Below are 15,489 nucleotides of genomic sequence, written 5' to 3' on the forward strand. Positions count from 1 at the left end.
AATCTGTTTTTCAATTTCACCACCAGCGAACCATGGTGCCCTGAAATATGCAACCACCACAAAGAATGAAGCCCGAGCCGACTGTAATTGTTTTCAGTTGTGGAGAAAACAAAGGACACTTTCACAGTACAGTGATTTGTTAATAATACCAAATTAGCTTCTCTGCTCTTCACCAGACGGGTGGTGACAGCCGATGAGCTGCTGCTGATGTAGAAAAGTAATGGGATATCTACCACACAACGCTACGTCAGGTCAGCACTCACACACAATACACATCATGTAGCCTAAGAGAGAGAGAGAGACAGAGAGAAATTACGTGTAGTCCTGCAGAGTGATCTCAGTAGGCTACATACTGTAGAACTACTGCACAAACAAACACAGCTACTACGTTTAAATACATGTGCTGCTAATTGTCCCACAGGTTCTACGCCAAGTGAATGCAAAACAGTTTATCCCAAGGGGCTGAGTACGGTGTCCAGCACTGGCTATATCGTAGGTATTAAAAGGTGTAAATACAATATGATAGAATTGTTGCATGGGTTACGTTGCATAATGTAAGGCATAAGGATTGCATATGGACAAAGAAGTTGACATCTACAACCCAATGTCGGCTGTAAAATAAAATAGCTGTATAGAGTGTTCAGTAACAGGGGTCTCCCTGTCTTTACTTTAGTACTCTAAGTATATTTGTATGCCAATACTTTTGTACTTTTTGTGTAAGTAACATTTTGAATGCATGACTTTTATTTGTAACAGAGTATTTTTATATTATTTTAAAAAATCGGAGTAGGCCTACTTCTTCCGCCACTGAATATGACATAGCTCTATGAGTGTATTGTACATCATATACAGGACATCAAATTGCCCCTGCTGAGGACTGTAATAGCTGAAGGATGAATGAATATTAATTAAAATGTTCATTAAAACTGACACTGTGCTGTGAGTGTTTATCTTAAGTGAATACAACTATGGCCCATGTAATGATTTAGTTTCAATTAAGCTGTTTAAAAAAAAACTGGGTGAAAATCAGACCTAGGAGCCATTCTCACAGCACCTCAGTTCAGAATGGCATATCATTAGCCCTGATTGGATTAATGATTATGTAACATCCTGGAGGGCTTTCAAACAAACTGAGAAAAGCTGACGCTGAATTCCAGTTATACCACTTAAGCCATTTTATACTTCGCGATTAGAAAATAGCTGATCTAATAAGTTCACAACGTTGTCGCATCCTGACACGGTGTGAGCTTGTAGATCATTTATGAAGAACTTTGAGATGAGAATACATTTCTACATTGTGGTATTGCTTTTTTTTAGATAATTTTTTACTTAAACAAATCTGAGCGCTTCTTACAACACTGCCTGGACGTAGATACCCTAAAGCCTGTCTTATGTGTTTTTTCCCCCCCACAAGAGATGCAACCCAACACGGCCCATGAAGCTCATTTCTTCGGCTTCAGATCATCTGTAGCATTTCGAAGGAAGATGTAGTTCTGCTTCTGGGGGTTATAGTACTCGGGTCCCTTGGACCAATCATAGCTGGAGGCGTAGGCAAACACTTTTCCGTTGCTGCTGAAACAGCAGGCGGTGATTGGCTGGTCCAGCTGCTTCGACTGCTTCAGTTTGGTGCGGCTGTCTTTGTTCCAGAAGCAGTAGCATCCGTCTGAGCCCACGGTGGCCAGCGTACCGTGTTCGGGGTGGAAGGAGATGTCGTTTACAGGGTAGATGTCATGGTAGGAGGCAGAAGCTGGGTCTGACCTGTGGCACTTGAAGGTGAAGTTATCCTTGCCTGGGTTGGAAGAGCTGATGTAGTGGATGGCAACGCGACCCTCGATGCTTCCCAGGGCAAAGCCCTTCGGCTTATTCTGCTTGTCCTTGAAGATGGCGATGCATCGGTGCTGGTGCTTGAGAGGAGAGTCTATTTTACATAACTCAGAGGGCTTGTTCTCTAGGTTGTAGACGATCAGCCTTTTATCGGCCGTAGCCACCACTGCCATGGGGTAAACCACGTCGGCATAGTGGCATCGCTCCGGGAGCTGCAGTGTCAACATGGGGCTGGAGGAGCGGGTGTCCCAGAACTTGAGCGTTCTGTCCCAGCTGCCAGTCATGACACAGCTGTAGTTGGGGGCTCTGATCCAGTGGATGGATTTGATGGGGCCGTCGTGCTGTGCGATCTGCACCGCAGTGTTGCTGTTCAGGTCCCACATTTTGGCCGTCTTGTCGCAGGAGGCCATGAACACTTTGCTCCCGTCGTCGCTCCAGCAGACGTCCAGCACGGGGCCGGCGTGCATCTGCTGGGCTTTGAGGACAGACTGGCCGTTGTCCAGTACCTCCCAGCACCGCACGTCGTTGGCCCACGAACCACCGATGAGGAAATTCCCTTGCATGGAGGCCGGACTGAACTCCAGGCAGCTGACGCTGTCGCTCGGGGGTGAAGTAACTTCAATGTCGTTCATGGGGTTGTGGCCGATATATGTTGTTGATGTGCTTCGAAACACGCTGGGCCCTGGGGTTCCAAAGCCAGTAGCTGATCCAAATAAACTCATGGTGTAGCAACCTTACCAGTAACCCCACGATGTGTGCAGGAGCTCTACCAATGACCCGACAATGTGTGTGTACGTCTCAGTAAAACACATAAATAGCACAATTATCTGCCACTTGCTCTATGTCATATTGATGATGTCAGTCATCTCCATATTTGGGCAAAAACTATAAATTCCATCTATAAATTCTGCAAATCTCTGTGAGTGTGTATGTGCGTGTGTACTGTAGTTTGTATGGCTGACCTTTGCCATATGGAGATATATTTCTGTGCGACGTTCCAGGACAATCCCGATCTGCCCGACACCACTCCCTTGGGTCCTTGGCAATAAGCGAGGCGGGTTTGAGGTTGATCGGTCTGATGGTTCTCAAGATGTGGGGAACACCCACACAGAGATTTCGCTCTTGGGAACGATGCAAGTTGAGAATGCATGCCGTAACCCAGTTGCAGCATGCAACTCGGTGCAGTACCCGACTGTCTTTCTGTGTTCCTTGTATGCCCATATAGGGAGTCTATATGGTCTGTCTGTATGTCTGTCTGTCTTCCAGTGTCCCTTTTAAGCCCAAATATGGAGATCTCTAAATGGTCTATCTGTCTGTTATGGCCATATATGGACATCACCGATGTCATCAGTATATTCCCATATATGTGCAGATAACCATATATGGGCATATTGATCGGATTGGCAGTTCTGGTCAACTGGATCTCCATATATGCCTATATATGGGCATATCGGTCGGATATGCGGTTATGGACTCCCGTCGGTCAAAGTCGATCATCTTGTTTAGGACAAATATCCTATTCCTGCTCTGTCATGGCTGGCCTCAAGAAGAGGCGTGACTAATGATTGCCGTGGAAAAGCACAACTCCATCACGGCTGGTGATGTCACAGCATGTCACGCTTGATCCGTATATAAAAGCCTCCCCACTTCACAGCTGTGGGACACACTTAAGGACCGGCTTCTCAGTTTGAATTATAAATGGACAATATTATGATAGAACCTGTGGATTTTAAGGTGACACAATTCCAAGATTATCTGACAGAACAAACCCAGCATGTCAACATGATCACCGGCTCTGTTTGCGTAGTTAAGGAAACGGGAGATTCATCATTCCAACCCGACACCACGAAGAGTGAACAGAATTTCCCCTCTTCTGCTGGGTCTCAGTCAGGAGAGGGGGAGGAAGGATCAGAGGCCCAGGTGGAGGAGGGATCAGAGATACGGAAGGATGGCTGGGAAAGGACGTTGGATGGAAACTATAAGTGCAGCTATTGCAGTTACGCCAACAAGAAGGCTCGTCTGCTAGAGCACATCCGAATCCACACAGGAGAAAAACCCCACCACTGCCACCTGTGTTCGTTCACCTCTGCATACGGGCGCAATATCTCTCGCCACGAACGACGCTGCCACAAGCTTCCGCCCACAACGGGAGGGGAGCGCTCTCCGCCATCCAAAAAGAAGAGGTCCCTGCCATACGGTAGACGGCTCATTGTCAAATTAACACCTCCAAAGAAGAAGCGAGCGCCAAAGTCAGATGACCCGATTGACCTCTCTAGAGAGCTGCACCACCCTTTGAATAATGATGAGTATAAGGACATGGCCAAAAAATACCTTGACAGCAATTTAAGTGGCAGCAACGCCAACAGTGTTTCAAGCCACGACCCACCAGCCCAGATGTCTACAATCGCTTGCCAATCGGCTTACGTACCTCCCGTGTCCCCAGACGGGGTCTCCAAGGATGAGAAGCCCCCCATCGTCACACAGCATCAGGCCTTGGGTTCGCCACTCTCTGTGTTTACGAATGGGGTCCAGACATCACCTCTGGCTGAGGACTCCTGTTCGACAGAAGACAGGAGGTACAGCCCCTCCGGGGCGGGGCTCCTGGGCTTTGAACACAACAAACAAACTTCACATATTTCCCACAGCCAGCCTGGCACGCCCGCCCAAGACCAACCTCAGAAATGCCTCCACTGTGACGTCCATTTCGGTGATAACATCCTCTATACCATTCACATGGGCTGCCATGGATATGAACACCCGTTCCAGTGCAACATCTGCGGTCACACGTGCAGAGACAAGTACGACTTTGCGTGCCATTTTGCTCGTGGAAAACATACAGAATGATACTCCCCACGTAGCATAGCGTTGCTCGGATATCAGTTACTATGACTGTATGACATCATATTGATGACATCAGCGATGCCTATATACAGCATGGGAATAAAAGGCATGAAGACTGATTAATACAGACATCTACAATAAACGGTACAACAAGTTCTTAAATATATAATAAACGGCTAAGAAGCATAGTGAGGCTCAACGCGAAGCAGAGTGTCACTGGCCATCTTAGCCATTGTAAAATCAAGGTAATCGATGCCCTCGCGTAGTATATTGCTTTTCTAAAATGTTACAAATGTGTGTTTGTCCAAGGGTAAACTCTCAAACCACTGTACAGATCGGTGTCACTTTTTTTGTGCATGCAGCCAGTTGGGCCAAGGAAGTACACATTAGATGAAATATTTAACTTTAATTGTATAATTACTAGTACACTACCAATTTGTCAGGGGCACTTCTGTATGTACCCGTTATCAGAGTAGTATGACATGTCGTTGCTGTCGGGCAGAAACTTTGTATCTCCATATTTGAATGTTTCTTTTATAAATTAATGTCCTACTTAGTCAGTGTCACAAATATGGCAAAAATAGCTCACACTGCTGTGAGCTTGTAGATCTACTACTTTAGAGAAATGTGCTTAAAGATCAACTTTATTTTTACAACCAAGGTTTATGTTTTAGCTTGTAATTAAAGTAAATAAAAGATGAGTAATTTTTTTTCATTTACTGCTTTCTATAGTTTTAGCAATTTTTGCGATCTTTCTTTCAGTGGGCGGGGGCATTCGGGCAGGTGGCTAAATATGTCATTTCTTTTACACAATAACCCAGCGATTTCTTTATTATTATTTACAGTAGCTCTTAGCCCCCAATAACTCACATCTGGCCATCAAAGACCACGGGACCTTTTTTATTGTGTAAAGAATACATATTTAGCCACCTGCCCGAATGCCCCCGCCCACTGGAAAAAAGATGGCAAAAATTGCTAAAACTATAGAAACTGTCCACTGTATAAAAGATCGCGAAAATTGCTAAAACTATGGAAAGCAGTAAAAAAAAGAATCGTGCAAATTGCTAAAACTATGGAAAGCAGTAAAAAAAAAAGTTTTAACACTCATCTTTTATTTACTAAAACATAAACCTTGGTTGTAAAAAAACAAGTTGTCCTTTAAGCCAATTTTATATTGAACCAAGTAATGTTATATCCTATATTAAGGGGAGGGCCCACGGACGGACCTCTGATCATGTCACCATGACTCAGCCATAACCATATAAGGAGTACCCAATGCAGCTACGTCCAAATATAGAGTGTGTTGTCTAACCTCAATGAGTCCTCATGGCATCAGGTGCAAACAAATCACTCAGCTCCATATATGGGCACAAAAGGGGACATGCCCATATATGGGCATATACTGATGACATCAGGGATCTCCATATGGGCATAAAAGGGACAAGGACCGACGGATAGAGAGATCTCCATATAGGCATATAAGGGACATGGACTGATAGATACAGATCTCCATATATGGGCATATCAATTATCAATCGGATGTGTGGTATAACGTAGGTGTGAGAGCCGCATAGCGGCCCAAACTCTAGATATGAGGGCCGTGTAATGGCCCGAATAACTAGATTTGGTCACCGACTGAAGTGTTAAACACTGCTATAACACTGCTGCCGAGCAGCGATGCACTTCAAACACCCGTGACCTTAAGTTGGACTCCAGGTCCACCTGAATGACTGGCAAGCCAAATGACGACAAAACCCAAGTGAGAGCAAGCAAGGCCCCACCTCCCCCTCATGTCAAAGCAAGGCCCGCCTCCCAATCACAATGATTGAGGTACGGGTCTACGACCACCAGTGGTGTAAAGTAAATGAGTACATTTACAATTTTGAGGTATTCTTACTTTACTGGAGTACTACCAATTTTCTGTACTTTTACTTCTACTCCACTACATCTCAGAGGCAAATACTAAACTTTTACTCCGCTACAATCATTTGAACACTTTAGTTACTCGTTACTTTGTAGATTTTGATTTTTGTAGATTTAGATTTGTAGAAATAATTCGGCATAATGAGTACTTTCTATTTTTGGTACTTTAAGTACATTTAGATACCAATACTTTTTTTTACTTTTACTCTAGTAGGCCCTTTGAATTCCGGACTTTTACTTTTAACAGAGTATTTCTACATCGCAGTATTGGTAGTTTTACATTTAAAAAAATCTTAGTACTTTTTCCACCACTGACGACCACTTCCAGGTAAGTGAACAGATCCACTTCCGGGTTGCACCATTGAACTCAACGCCGCTCAGATGGGTAGGCTACATTTTCTAGGCAATCCGACAAACCGGAAGTAGGAAGGAAAAATCACACCCAGAATGGAAGCTCACTTAATTTTTTTATTTTTATTTTGAAGTGCGTGGTGCTATTTATAGGTTATTAATTTCATCATGCGTCTCGCTAGCCAATCACAGTACTGAGCAAAGGGTGTGAATAGAGTCAGCCAATCACAGTACAGCGAAAGACAAATTTTCACGACGGTCTTTTCACTACGGTCCCAAACCCACTTATAGGAAAAAAATCACACCCAGTGTGAAGTGGGCGGTGTGGTCACAGTGGTCATCACAGTGATGGAAGTTCACTTAAAGAAAAGTAATATTGTGGACCAACCATTGTACACCCCTAACTTTAAAAAAAACATAAATGTGTTTTTTTTTAGGTTTTATGGCAGGCAAAAAAAAACATAAATGTGTTTTTTTTAAGTGCATAGTCCTATTTATAGGGCTATGCACATGTGTCATGTTTCCCTAGCCAATCACAGTCCTGAATAGACTGTGATTGGCCAATCACGGTGCAGGGTTAGGGGGGTACACTGGTGGCCAATCACAGCGCAGGATTGGGGGGTGCAAATATCCAAACCTCACATATAGGGGCGGTTTCACCGCCCAAAAATCACACCCAGTGTGAAGTGGGCGGTGTCTTGCTAGCTAATCACAATACTGAATGGAGTCAACCAATCATGTACAAAAAATAGTGTGATTCACTTTAAAAAAAAACGTGTTTTTTTTAAGTGCATAGTCCTATTTATAGGGCTATGCACATGTGTCATGTTTCACTAGCCAATCATAGTCCTGAATAGACTGTGATTGGCCAATCACGGTGCAGGGTTAGGGGGGTACACTGGTGGCCAATCACAGCGCAGGATTGGGGGGGTGCAAATATCCAAACCTCACATACAGGGGCGGTGAAAAAAACTGAAATATGAAATTGGAAGTCTGTGGGACCACCAACCAAGTTTAGCATTTAGCATACTGGGAACTGGAGTTATGACTGTTTAAAGCCCAGCCAATAGGAACACAGAGGGGGCGAGGCTTAAGCAACTACAGCCTGTCCCTATTGGCCGTCTAAGAGCACCTACCAAGTTTGGGGCCTTTAGCATGCTGGGGACTGGAGTTATGGCTGTTTAAACCCCAGCCAATAGGAACACAGGGGCCGGAGCAATGGTGCGGCTGTGGTGTGGCCATTCTGATGGTAGACCCCTGACCAGCGTTGGTGCGGATCGGAGCAACGGTGCGCCTCGCAGGTCTGCATGTTACGTTTGTGACGTCCACCCGCCCACCCACCATCTAGGCAATTTTAATATGGGATAACTACATTAGATCCATTGGAACACAGGTTCTTTGTTCCATTTCCTGAAAAATAACGCATTTGGACATACAAGGTTTCCACCCCACAGCAACGATATTGATGATGAAACTTGGGGGAGTATTCATCAACCACTGAATGAAACTCACCCACACACAAGCTTGAAAACACGTAATTCATTTATTAAAAAAATTAAAATAAAGTGCTTTTATGTACAATATAATAAAAACAGTCACAATATTAATGTATGATACAAAAAAATACAGTTCACGACATTTTTGTACACAACCGATTGATAAAAAAAAGAAACATTTTCATGCAGGCATACAAGACCACATTAGTAATAGTTGTTCAGTCAACTAAACTCATGGTGTTTTAGTGTGATGAGGATGATGCGGAGACAACGCTAACACGGTCTCTTGTCTGATGAGAAACATTTTAGAGCTGTGCTGCACAGCGCAGTCAAATCAGGCGCTTTCGGAAATACACCCTGGGAATCTGCTCAGAGTGCTCTGGTTTTTACGCCATAGAGCGCTCTGAATTAAGTTAATTTACGAATGGTCAGAATATATGCTCGTTGAAATGTTCATATTTGAAAATTAATTCAATTCGTGTATAAACAGGATTATTAATGTTTTGTTATGTAGATGCATGTTGAATACTGTCTAAGAGTACCTAACAAGCCGCAGCCATCGCATTTTGCAATGACTTCTCAGGAGGACAACCTGGCTTTCAGTTGGGAGTGGTCGGAGTGTGCACACCGGGTTCTCCGAGAGCGTATAGCGCTCTGAATTTCGAAATGACCAGAGAGCACCCTCAGAGCGTATTTCCGACTGCACCCAAATTGGTTGTTCACTTGTAGCGTGAGTGCTGGAAAGTCAAGTCCTCTAAAATGCTGCTGCAACATGGTTCTTGGTTTTGCATTTGTACGAAAATAGACAGCTGTAATAGGCTATATCCATATATCCTTGCAGATGTTCAGCAAAAAATGTGATATACAGTATATCTATATTGTAACTGACTTGGCTACATTCATGTTACAGTACAGTACTATGCATTGCTGTGGGAACTGCCCAAGTAAGTAATAGCAGCATACAAAGCTTTATTGTTTTGTCTTTATCAGATGCGTCTTTGATTAAAGTCTTAGATAAATGTAATTTAACCTTTAGTCCAATATTCATCTAAGAACTCATTTGGAATACAAAGAGTTGTAGCTTCAGCGTTTTTATAATAAGACTAGCCGGTAAAAAGTTGAATTATCTGCTAACTACTGTCTGTTCTGAAGGCCATTAGAACTTCTGACACAAGCGCTTTTAAGAAATGAGCCACTATTTTGGAGCAGCATTTTGAGCTCTTTGTTGGCAGGCAAAGTCACACCCATTCTGGTGTCGCCCCAATGGAGAGCTACAATCAAGCCTTCTACCACACTGCCCCCGCTGGTGACTCAGCTCCAGTAGTGGACAGTAACGAATGGAGGCTTATGACTTTCACTCCACTACATTCCAAAGACAAATGTTGTACTTTGACTTCACTACATTTCTAGGAAAGGACCCCCGGGACCAAAGCTTACAAAAATACATTATGAATTAACCACTAAGCCCCTTTTTTTTTTTTCAGTGAAAATAATCTGCATTTTGTTTTACTTTACTTTACCATTTCATCAATCAAGCATCCGTGTTTGAATACTTGTATGCATTTGTAAAGCAAGTGCGCCAGCACTTTGACAGAGAAACTTTCATTTGTGGTCGAGTAATATTTGACCAGGAGTATCTATACTTTGACTGAAGTACTGGGGTTGAGTACTTTTGAGTACTTTCCACCACTGGTGAGGTCACTGGCGTGTGAGCGAACAATGTGGCGCACGGCAAAAGGCAAAAATGACACCTAAAAAGGCATTGTGAAAATGTGTTATGGCCCTCATCTATCAAGCATCTCAGAATAGGTGTGTTTAAGTGGCATCAAACACATTAACCCTGGCGTCCCTATTTTGGGCATGTCATTATAGGCAAACAATTGTAAAAAAGTCACACACACACACACAACAAAATCACATGCGCTGTGATGCATTGTAGATCTGCCATTTCGGTGTGCCACACCATCGTATGATGAAGTATAAATCCTGTCTAAAGCCACAATCTCTAACTGTTATGTCCTTCCCGGGATATGAATCCAGGTCCCCCGTGCGAACGACAACATTTCTACTGGTAATCCAAGTTTCACTTTCTCTTAGCTAGGTTGCCTGACAATAATGGTTCTGGAACTGTTTTCATGTCAAGGACCCCCAAATTTATATATTTCGCCGCAGACCCCCATTTCAAATGATTTTGTGTTAGGGACCTCCATAAGAGGGGATTTTGTCAAGCCGAACAATTGTGTTTAAACCCCCTGGAACCCCCTCAAGGACCCCACTTTGAGAACCAGTGCTCTGGTACAGCTAGGTACAGTTTCACATCTATTTGAATAGCAAAAATGCTTGTGTGGTAAAAGTCTGTTGCCTGTCGTCAACACGTTATTCACTGGGTGGCACTACTTTGAAATGCTTGATAAATAGCAACCAGGACAATAAAAGGTGCACTTCACCAATTTTCAACCTTATCTTCATATAATTGGTCCTCACTAATGCTCATTATGAGATGGCACCATTTCCAACAACTCACTCCGTGTCTCATTGGTGGGCTCTGGACAGTTGAGAAACCTTCCTGGAAAGTTAGCATGCTAAAACATAAGCCATTGTTCTTGCACTAATAAAAAAAAAAAAAAAAGTTTGAAATCTTGTTTGAAATGACCATACCTGCCTACCGACGATGTCACTGGTAGACAGGTTTCTGAACTGTCCACAGCCCTCCTCTGAGACACAGACTGAGTAGACAGAAATGGCACAATATTTAGCATTAGAGAGGACCGATTATATGAAGATAAGGTTGCAAACGGGTGAGGTGTTCCTTTAAGAACATAGTGTGCAGTGTTTTGTGCAACAGGAGTAATGTATGGTGTTTGAACGCAATAAAGCACTACGAAAAATAATAATCATAAGAATCAGCAGTGTGCACTCTCTAGTTTCAAAACTATTTCTACAAGACATCTTGCACAAGGTCCCTTAAAAACACACAATATTAACTACACATATATACACACACACACAAATAAACACTGACCACTGTTGCGCAGTATGCTTTCTGTGCAATTACTTTGTCAAAATTGTAGCAGACACACAGCGTTATGTCATCTCCTCAGTGTTTGATATACTGTAGCAAAATATTGATTTTTTTTGGACTCTGGAATATATATTGATCTAATCTGATCAATACACTTAACTGGTGATACATTCCACAACATTAATGCTGCCATGTCGTCTTTATGGCGCTGGAAATGTGAGTTATATCAGAATTTGGGGGCCGTGTCCACAGAAAGTGTTTTTTTGAGCTGCCATGCATTTCTATGGTAAAGACACGCGTGGAGCGCTCCTCTTCTCCACACAGAGCAACGCCTTTCAGCGCTCTCAGGGTCCAGCGTTTTTGGCAAGAACGTTCTGGGCGCTTCAAGCACAAATAGTTCAACTTTTGGAGAGGACGACCCTGTCATTTACCACCACAGTTGATCGGTTTGAGCGCTGCGGGGCGTCAATAAACGTGTTTAGTACGAAGCGCTCTGGACATGATGCGCTGTTTAACTCAAAAAAGCGGTCTGTGAACACGCCCCCCTTACAGAATACTATAAATACAGTTTCCTACATCTTTGGAAAGTCTGCGTTTTAAGTCTCTACAAAATCTGAGCGATGTGGTTGCAATAGTATTACATTGGCTGCAATGGTCCCTGTCATAAGAATTGATTTGACCTTAATCTTTTTTTCTTTTCTTGATCAGTCAAACCCTCTGCTTCTCAGTAGTCGTGCTTCTTCTTGTTAATTTTATTGAAATGTGCAAACCTGAATATATTCAACACCCCTGATCATCACTTGTGCTTTCGCATTACTGTCATGGCCTGGCAATTTGAATGATTCTGCTGAATGTATGTATGCATGTATTTATGTATGCATGAAACAGAACTAGGAATAACTGTGTTAAGGTATTATTTTATACCCCTACCCCTGCATAAGGTTTCAGCAGTCTAGGCTAAAGAGATGAATGAAATGCCTCTCTATCTTGGGTTTAGGAAAAAAAACTAAAAACATCTTAGGCTATGTTCAGATTGGCCACACAATTATTTTTTTCTTTTACCAATCCAGAAAACCACATTGAAACTTTCTGCTGATCGGATTTGAACCACCTTCCTAGGTGGTTTGAAATGCGATTCAAATCTGATGTCTCAGTCTGGACACTTGAACATTGATGCCAGATTTAAACAGTTGACAGTGTCACATGCGGACAATAGCTGATCTACAAGCTCACGATGCATCACATTGTGTTAAGAGTTGTAACGCAAAACACATTGAGAGATTGTAGGTCTGCTATTTTCACCGAGTGACACGTACGACAGAATATAATTTCTCACGCCTATGTCGTTAAGCTGTTACATTGGTTGCTGTGGTAACTTACCATAGCAACCAACGCAGACAGGTCAACAATGTCTGATAACAGTGTGGACAGTCAGTCATAAGGTAAAGATCAGATTTGAGAAACTAGTTGGATTTGCCTACAGTCTGAACAAGGCCTCAGATGAGATTACTAGACAGTATGTCCATCCTTGCCACACATTTCCATAAGTATGGAAGAGCGACTGTTACGAAGATGGTTTTGTGAAAGCCGGTTCTGATCCAACTCCAAACATGTGCTGATGGTGACAGTGATCAGTGCTAACAGAAGGCGAGGCTTGAAGTGGTTGTGAGGAAATGGCACTATTTCAGTCAGATAAGAGTAAGACAATCAAAGATATTTTTGGCACAGTGTGCATAATGCTTTTGGTGTGATAACAGATGTGGGCATTCCGTCGTGTCTTGGCTTGTCTGTACGTCTCCCATATCCCCCAAAGATCCTGTTTAAAGGAAGATGTCTTTTCAGTTTCACTGTTAAAGCAACGTCGTGTCCTTGGCTAATTCTTGCTTTGAAGAGACGGTACCGCAGTCATTTTAATTCCATGATGACAAATGGTCTTATTGCCTCTACAGTTCAAAGCTGAAGAACGTGGCTGGTTTCAGATGAGTGGAGGTGCGCTCTGCAAACAAACCATCCTTTATTTCCGTCCACGGCACAGTTAACAGACGTCTGGGTCCGACTTGTATCAGCAGCGTGCATTCAGGAGGTAAATTCCATAGTCCTGAAGCTTCAGAACACTGTTCTTTGAGCAGGTTTTACTACTCCGACCTGTTTTCAAGTGACGGGTAGAGCTAGACCGATATATCTGCGATTATTTGACTTGGTATCGCCAATTATAATGCTGATTCTTTTTTACCACTTTCAACCTGGTGTATCAACATTTTTGTAAATCTTTGAATAGGGCTTAAGTGGCTAAATAAATAAAAAAATGTCGGTCAAAACATTGGTAATCGATGGTCTAGGACTCTCCCATCGGATCCAAGAATCTGGCATCGGTTAGGTTCTAGTGACGGTCCTTTTCACTCCCACAGGATGGTGAGAGCTCCATCTATCGATATGTGCTTTTTTTCTCCTGGGTGGCTTGATCTGACCACCATGCTCATACAATCACAATGTGCTTCTGACTCCATCCCACTGTCAGCATATCATGATGGTTTTGTGTCTCAGTGATTAGCATATGATGTTGCGTTGTTCTAGTGGTATGCTGAACAATAGTAGACATTGTCAGCAGACTTCACACTCACGCAATCACGCGCACACACACACACACACACACACACACACACACACACACACACACACAGAAAGTTAGTGGCTATGAGAAGGACTCAAGTAAATGACAAGTTGTGTTGTGACTTTTCTCATCATCTGCTATTGCCTCAGTGATGCTGGGAAGAGCCACATCGCCATTCTTGCTTCCTTTTCCATGCCAACACAACTTCTCCCGCCCACCAAACGACCACACACACACACCACTGGCTTTGGAGCAGAAATGGTTCCAGAAAATGTCCTCCTCCGTGCACTGATCACACAACTAAAAGATGATGACAAACTAAAGAGATGTGCTGTGATGTAGAGGGGCAGGGTCTCCTCTCCTCTACGTTCCGTGTCCCCCGGTACAGATTCGGTGTTAGCATTTTTTTTAACCACATGAACCCTAGCGTGTCCCTATTCTGGACGAACATTCGGCAAAAAGAACAGGCGAACATTCGGCGAAAATAGCAGATCGGCGAAGAGATTTGGCGTAGAGGGAAAGAAAAAAAAGGAGGGGGGCCGAGTACAGACCCCTGAGAAGGGGTCCCCCCTGTCAACAAAGTCCATAGGGTTTAAGTGGTTAACGTCGTTAACACGCGTCGTTCATACGATGGAGTCTTTGATCTCGGAGCCCAGCCTGACGCGCGGCCGCGGGCAGGTGGGGGAGTATTCCACGTGACTCTCCTTCAGGTTGAGCGGCCGCCGCTCCGACGACTCGGAGAAGCTCTTGCTGTTGTCGGGCGAGGACTCGTGCGTGGGCGTGCTGCAGATGTAGTTGTCGTTGAGCGTCTGGTAGCCCTTGTGGTCCGAGGTGGACACGGGAACGGTGTTCCCGTTGAGGGGCAGGCTCTCGGCGGGCTTCCCCCCCACGGCGAGCCGCGGCTTCTTCTGTTGCATGCTGGGACATTCGCCCTGCTTCAGCATGGACTTCATGCGGTCCCGGTTCCTGCAAGGCAAGTTTATGTTTAGGTTTAAGATTCTCAAACAAAGAGTTGGGGAACCATTTTGGGTTCCCCAATGGACCCGTGTTAGTGGGTCACGAGTAAATATCCCCTTTTTAAACATTTTAAAAAATCCCCCCACAAAACAAATCAATTTCTAACATGTTTCAAAATATTTTTTGTATCTTTTCTTCTTGAGCTGAAAACGTTTGGGAAATCCTGGTATAAACAGCATGGCATGTTTTCAACAACAAGGCAATTCAATGTGCTTTACATAAAACATTAAGCAAAAGAAACACATTTTAAAAGCACATTTCAATTCAGTAAAAAAGGAAGGAAACAAGAGAAGTTGAAATAAAAAGGCATTATAAAAAGATAATAATAGTGCAGAAGAATAATTAAAAAATCTAAATATAAGGCATCGGCAAACGGAGAGGATTTTAGCTGTGATTTTAAAGAA

The 15,489-nt window shown here is 43.5% G+C and overlaps 3 protein-coding genes across 4 annotated transcripts in view; 1 reads left to right on the forward strand and 2 right to left on the reverse strand.

The window, feature by feature from the left end:
• Positions 1 to 1,442: 1,442 nt before the first annotated feature.
• LOC308088028 (mRNA export factor-like) lies at positions 1,443 to 2,546 on the reverse strand (the record flags this gene model as incomplete). The annotated part of the gene is made up of 1 exon (XM_080432360.1): positions 1,443 to 2,546. The coding sequence occupies one exon, from the start codon at positions 2,544 to 2,546 to the stop codon at positions 1,443 to 1,445; it is 1,104 nt and encodes a 367-aa protein (XP_080288486.1).
• Positions 2,547 to 3,606: 1,060 nt separating this feature from the next.
• LOC308088032 (zinc finger protein Pegasus-like) lies at positions 3,607 to 4,668 on the forward strand (the record flags this gene model as incomplete). The annotated part of the gene is made up of 1 exon (XM_080432369.1): positions 3,607 to 4,668. One exon carries the CDS (start codon positions 3,607 to 3,609, stop codon positions 4,666 to 4,668), a length of 1,062 nt encoding a protein of 353 aa, XP_080288495.1.
• A 3,795-nt stretch (positions 4,669 to 8,463) lies between these two features.
• Positions 8,464 to 15,489, reverse strand: part of LOC308084451 (semaphorin-4B-like) — a 90,627-nt gene continuing 83,601 nt past the window's right edge. The window contains exons 17-18 of one of the 2 annotated variants that reach the window (XR_013933088.1): positions 14,109 to 15,034; positions 8,464 to 14,073 (exon numbers count right to left, since the gene is read on the reverse strand). Coding sequence is in view for 1 of the 2 variants with exons in the window: in XM_080427111.1 (XP_080283237.1) it covers positions 14,692 to 15,034 (343 nt within the window). In the remaining variant the exon portion in view is untranslated. Of the gene's footprint in view, positions 15,035 to 15,489 lie in introns of both variants that reach the window. The other variant, XM_080427111.1, reaches the window with a different exon arrangement.

Source organism: Gymnoscopelus braueri (assembly GCF_963280865.1).
Source record: "Gymnoscopelus braueri genome assembly, chromosome: 1".
In the NCBI taxonomy this organism is placed as follows: domain Eukaryota; kingdom Metazoa; phylum Chordata; class Actinopteri; order Myctophiformes; family Myctophidae; genus Gymnoscopelus; species Gymnoscopelus braueri.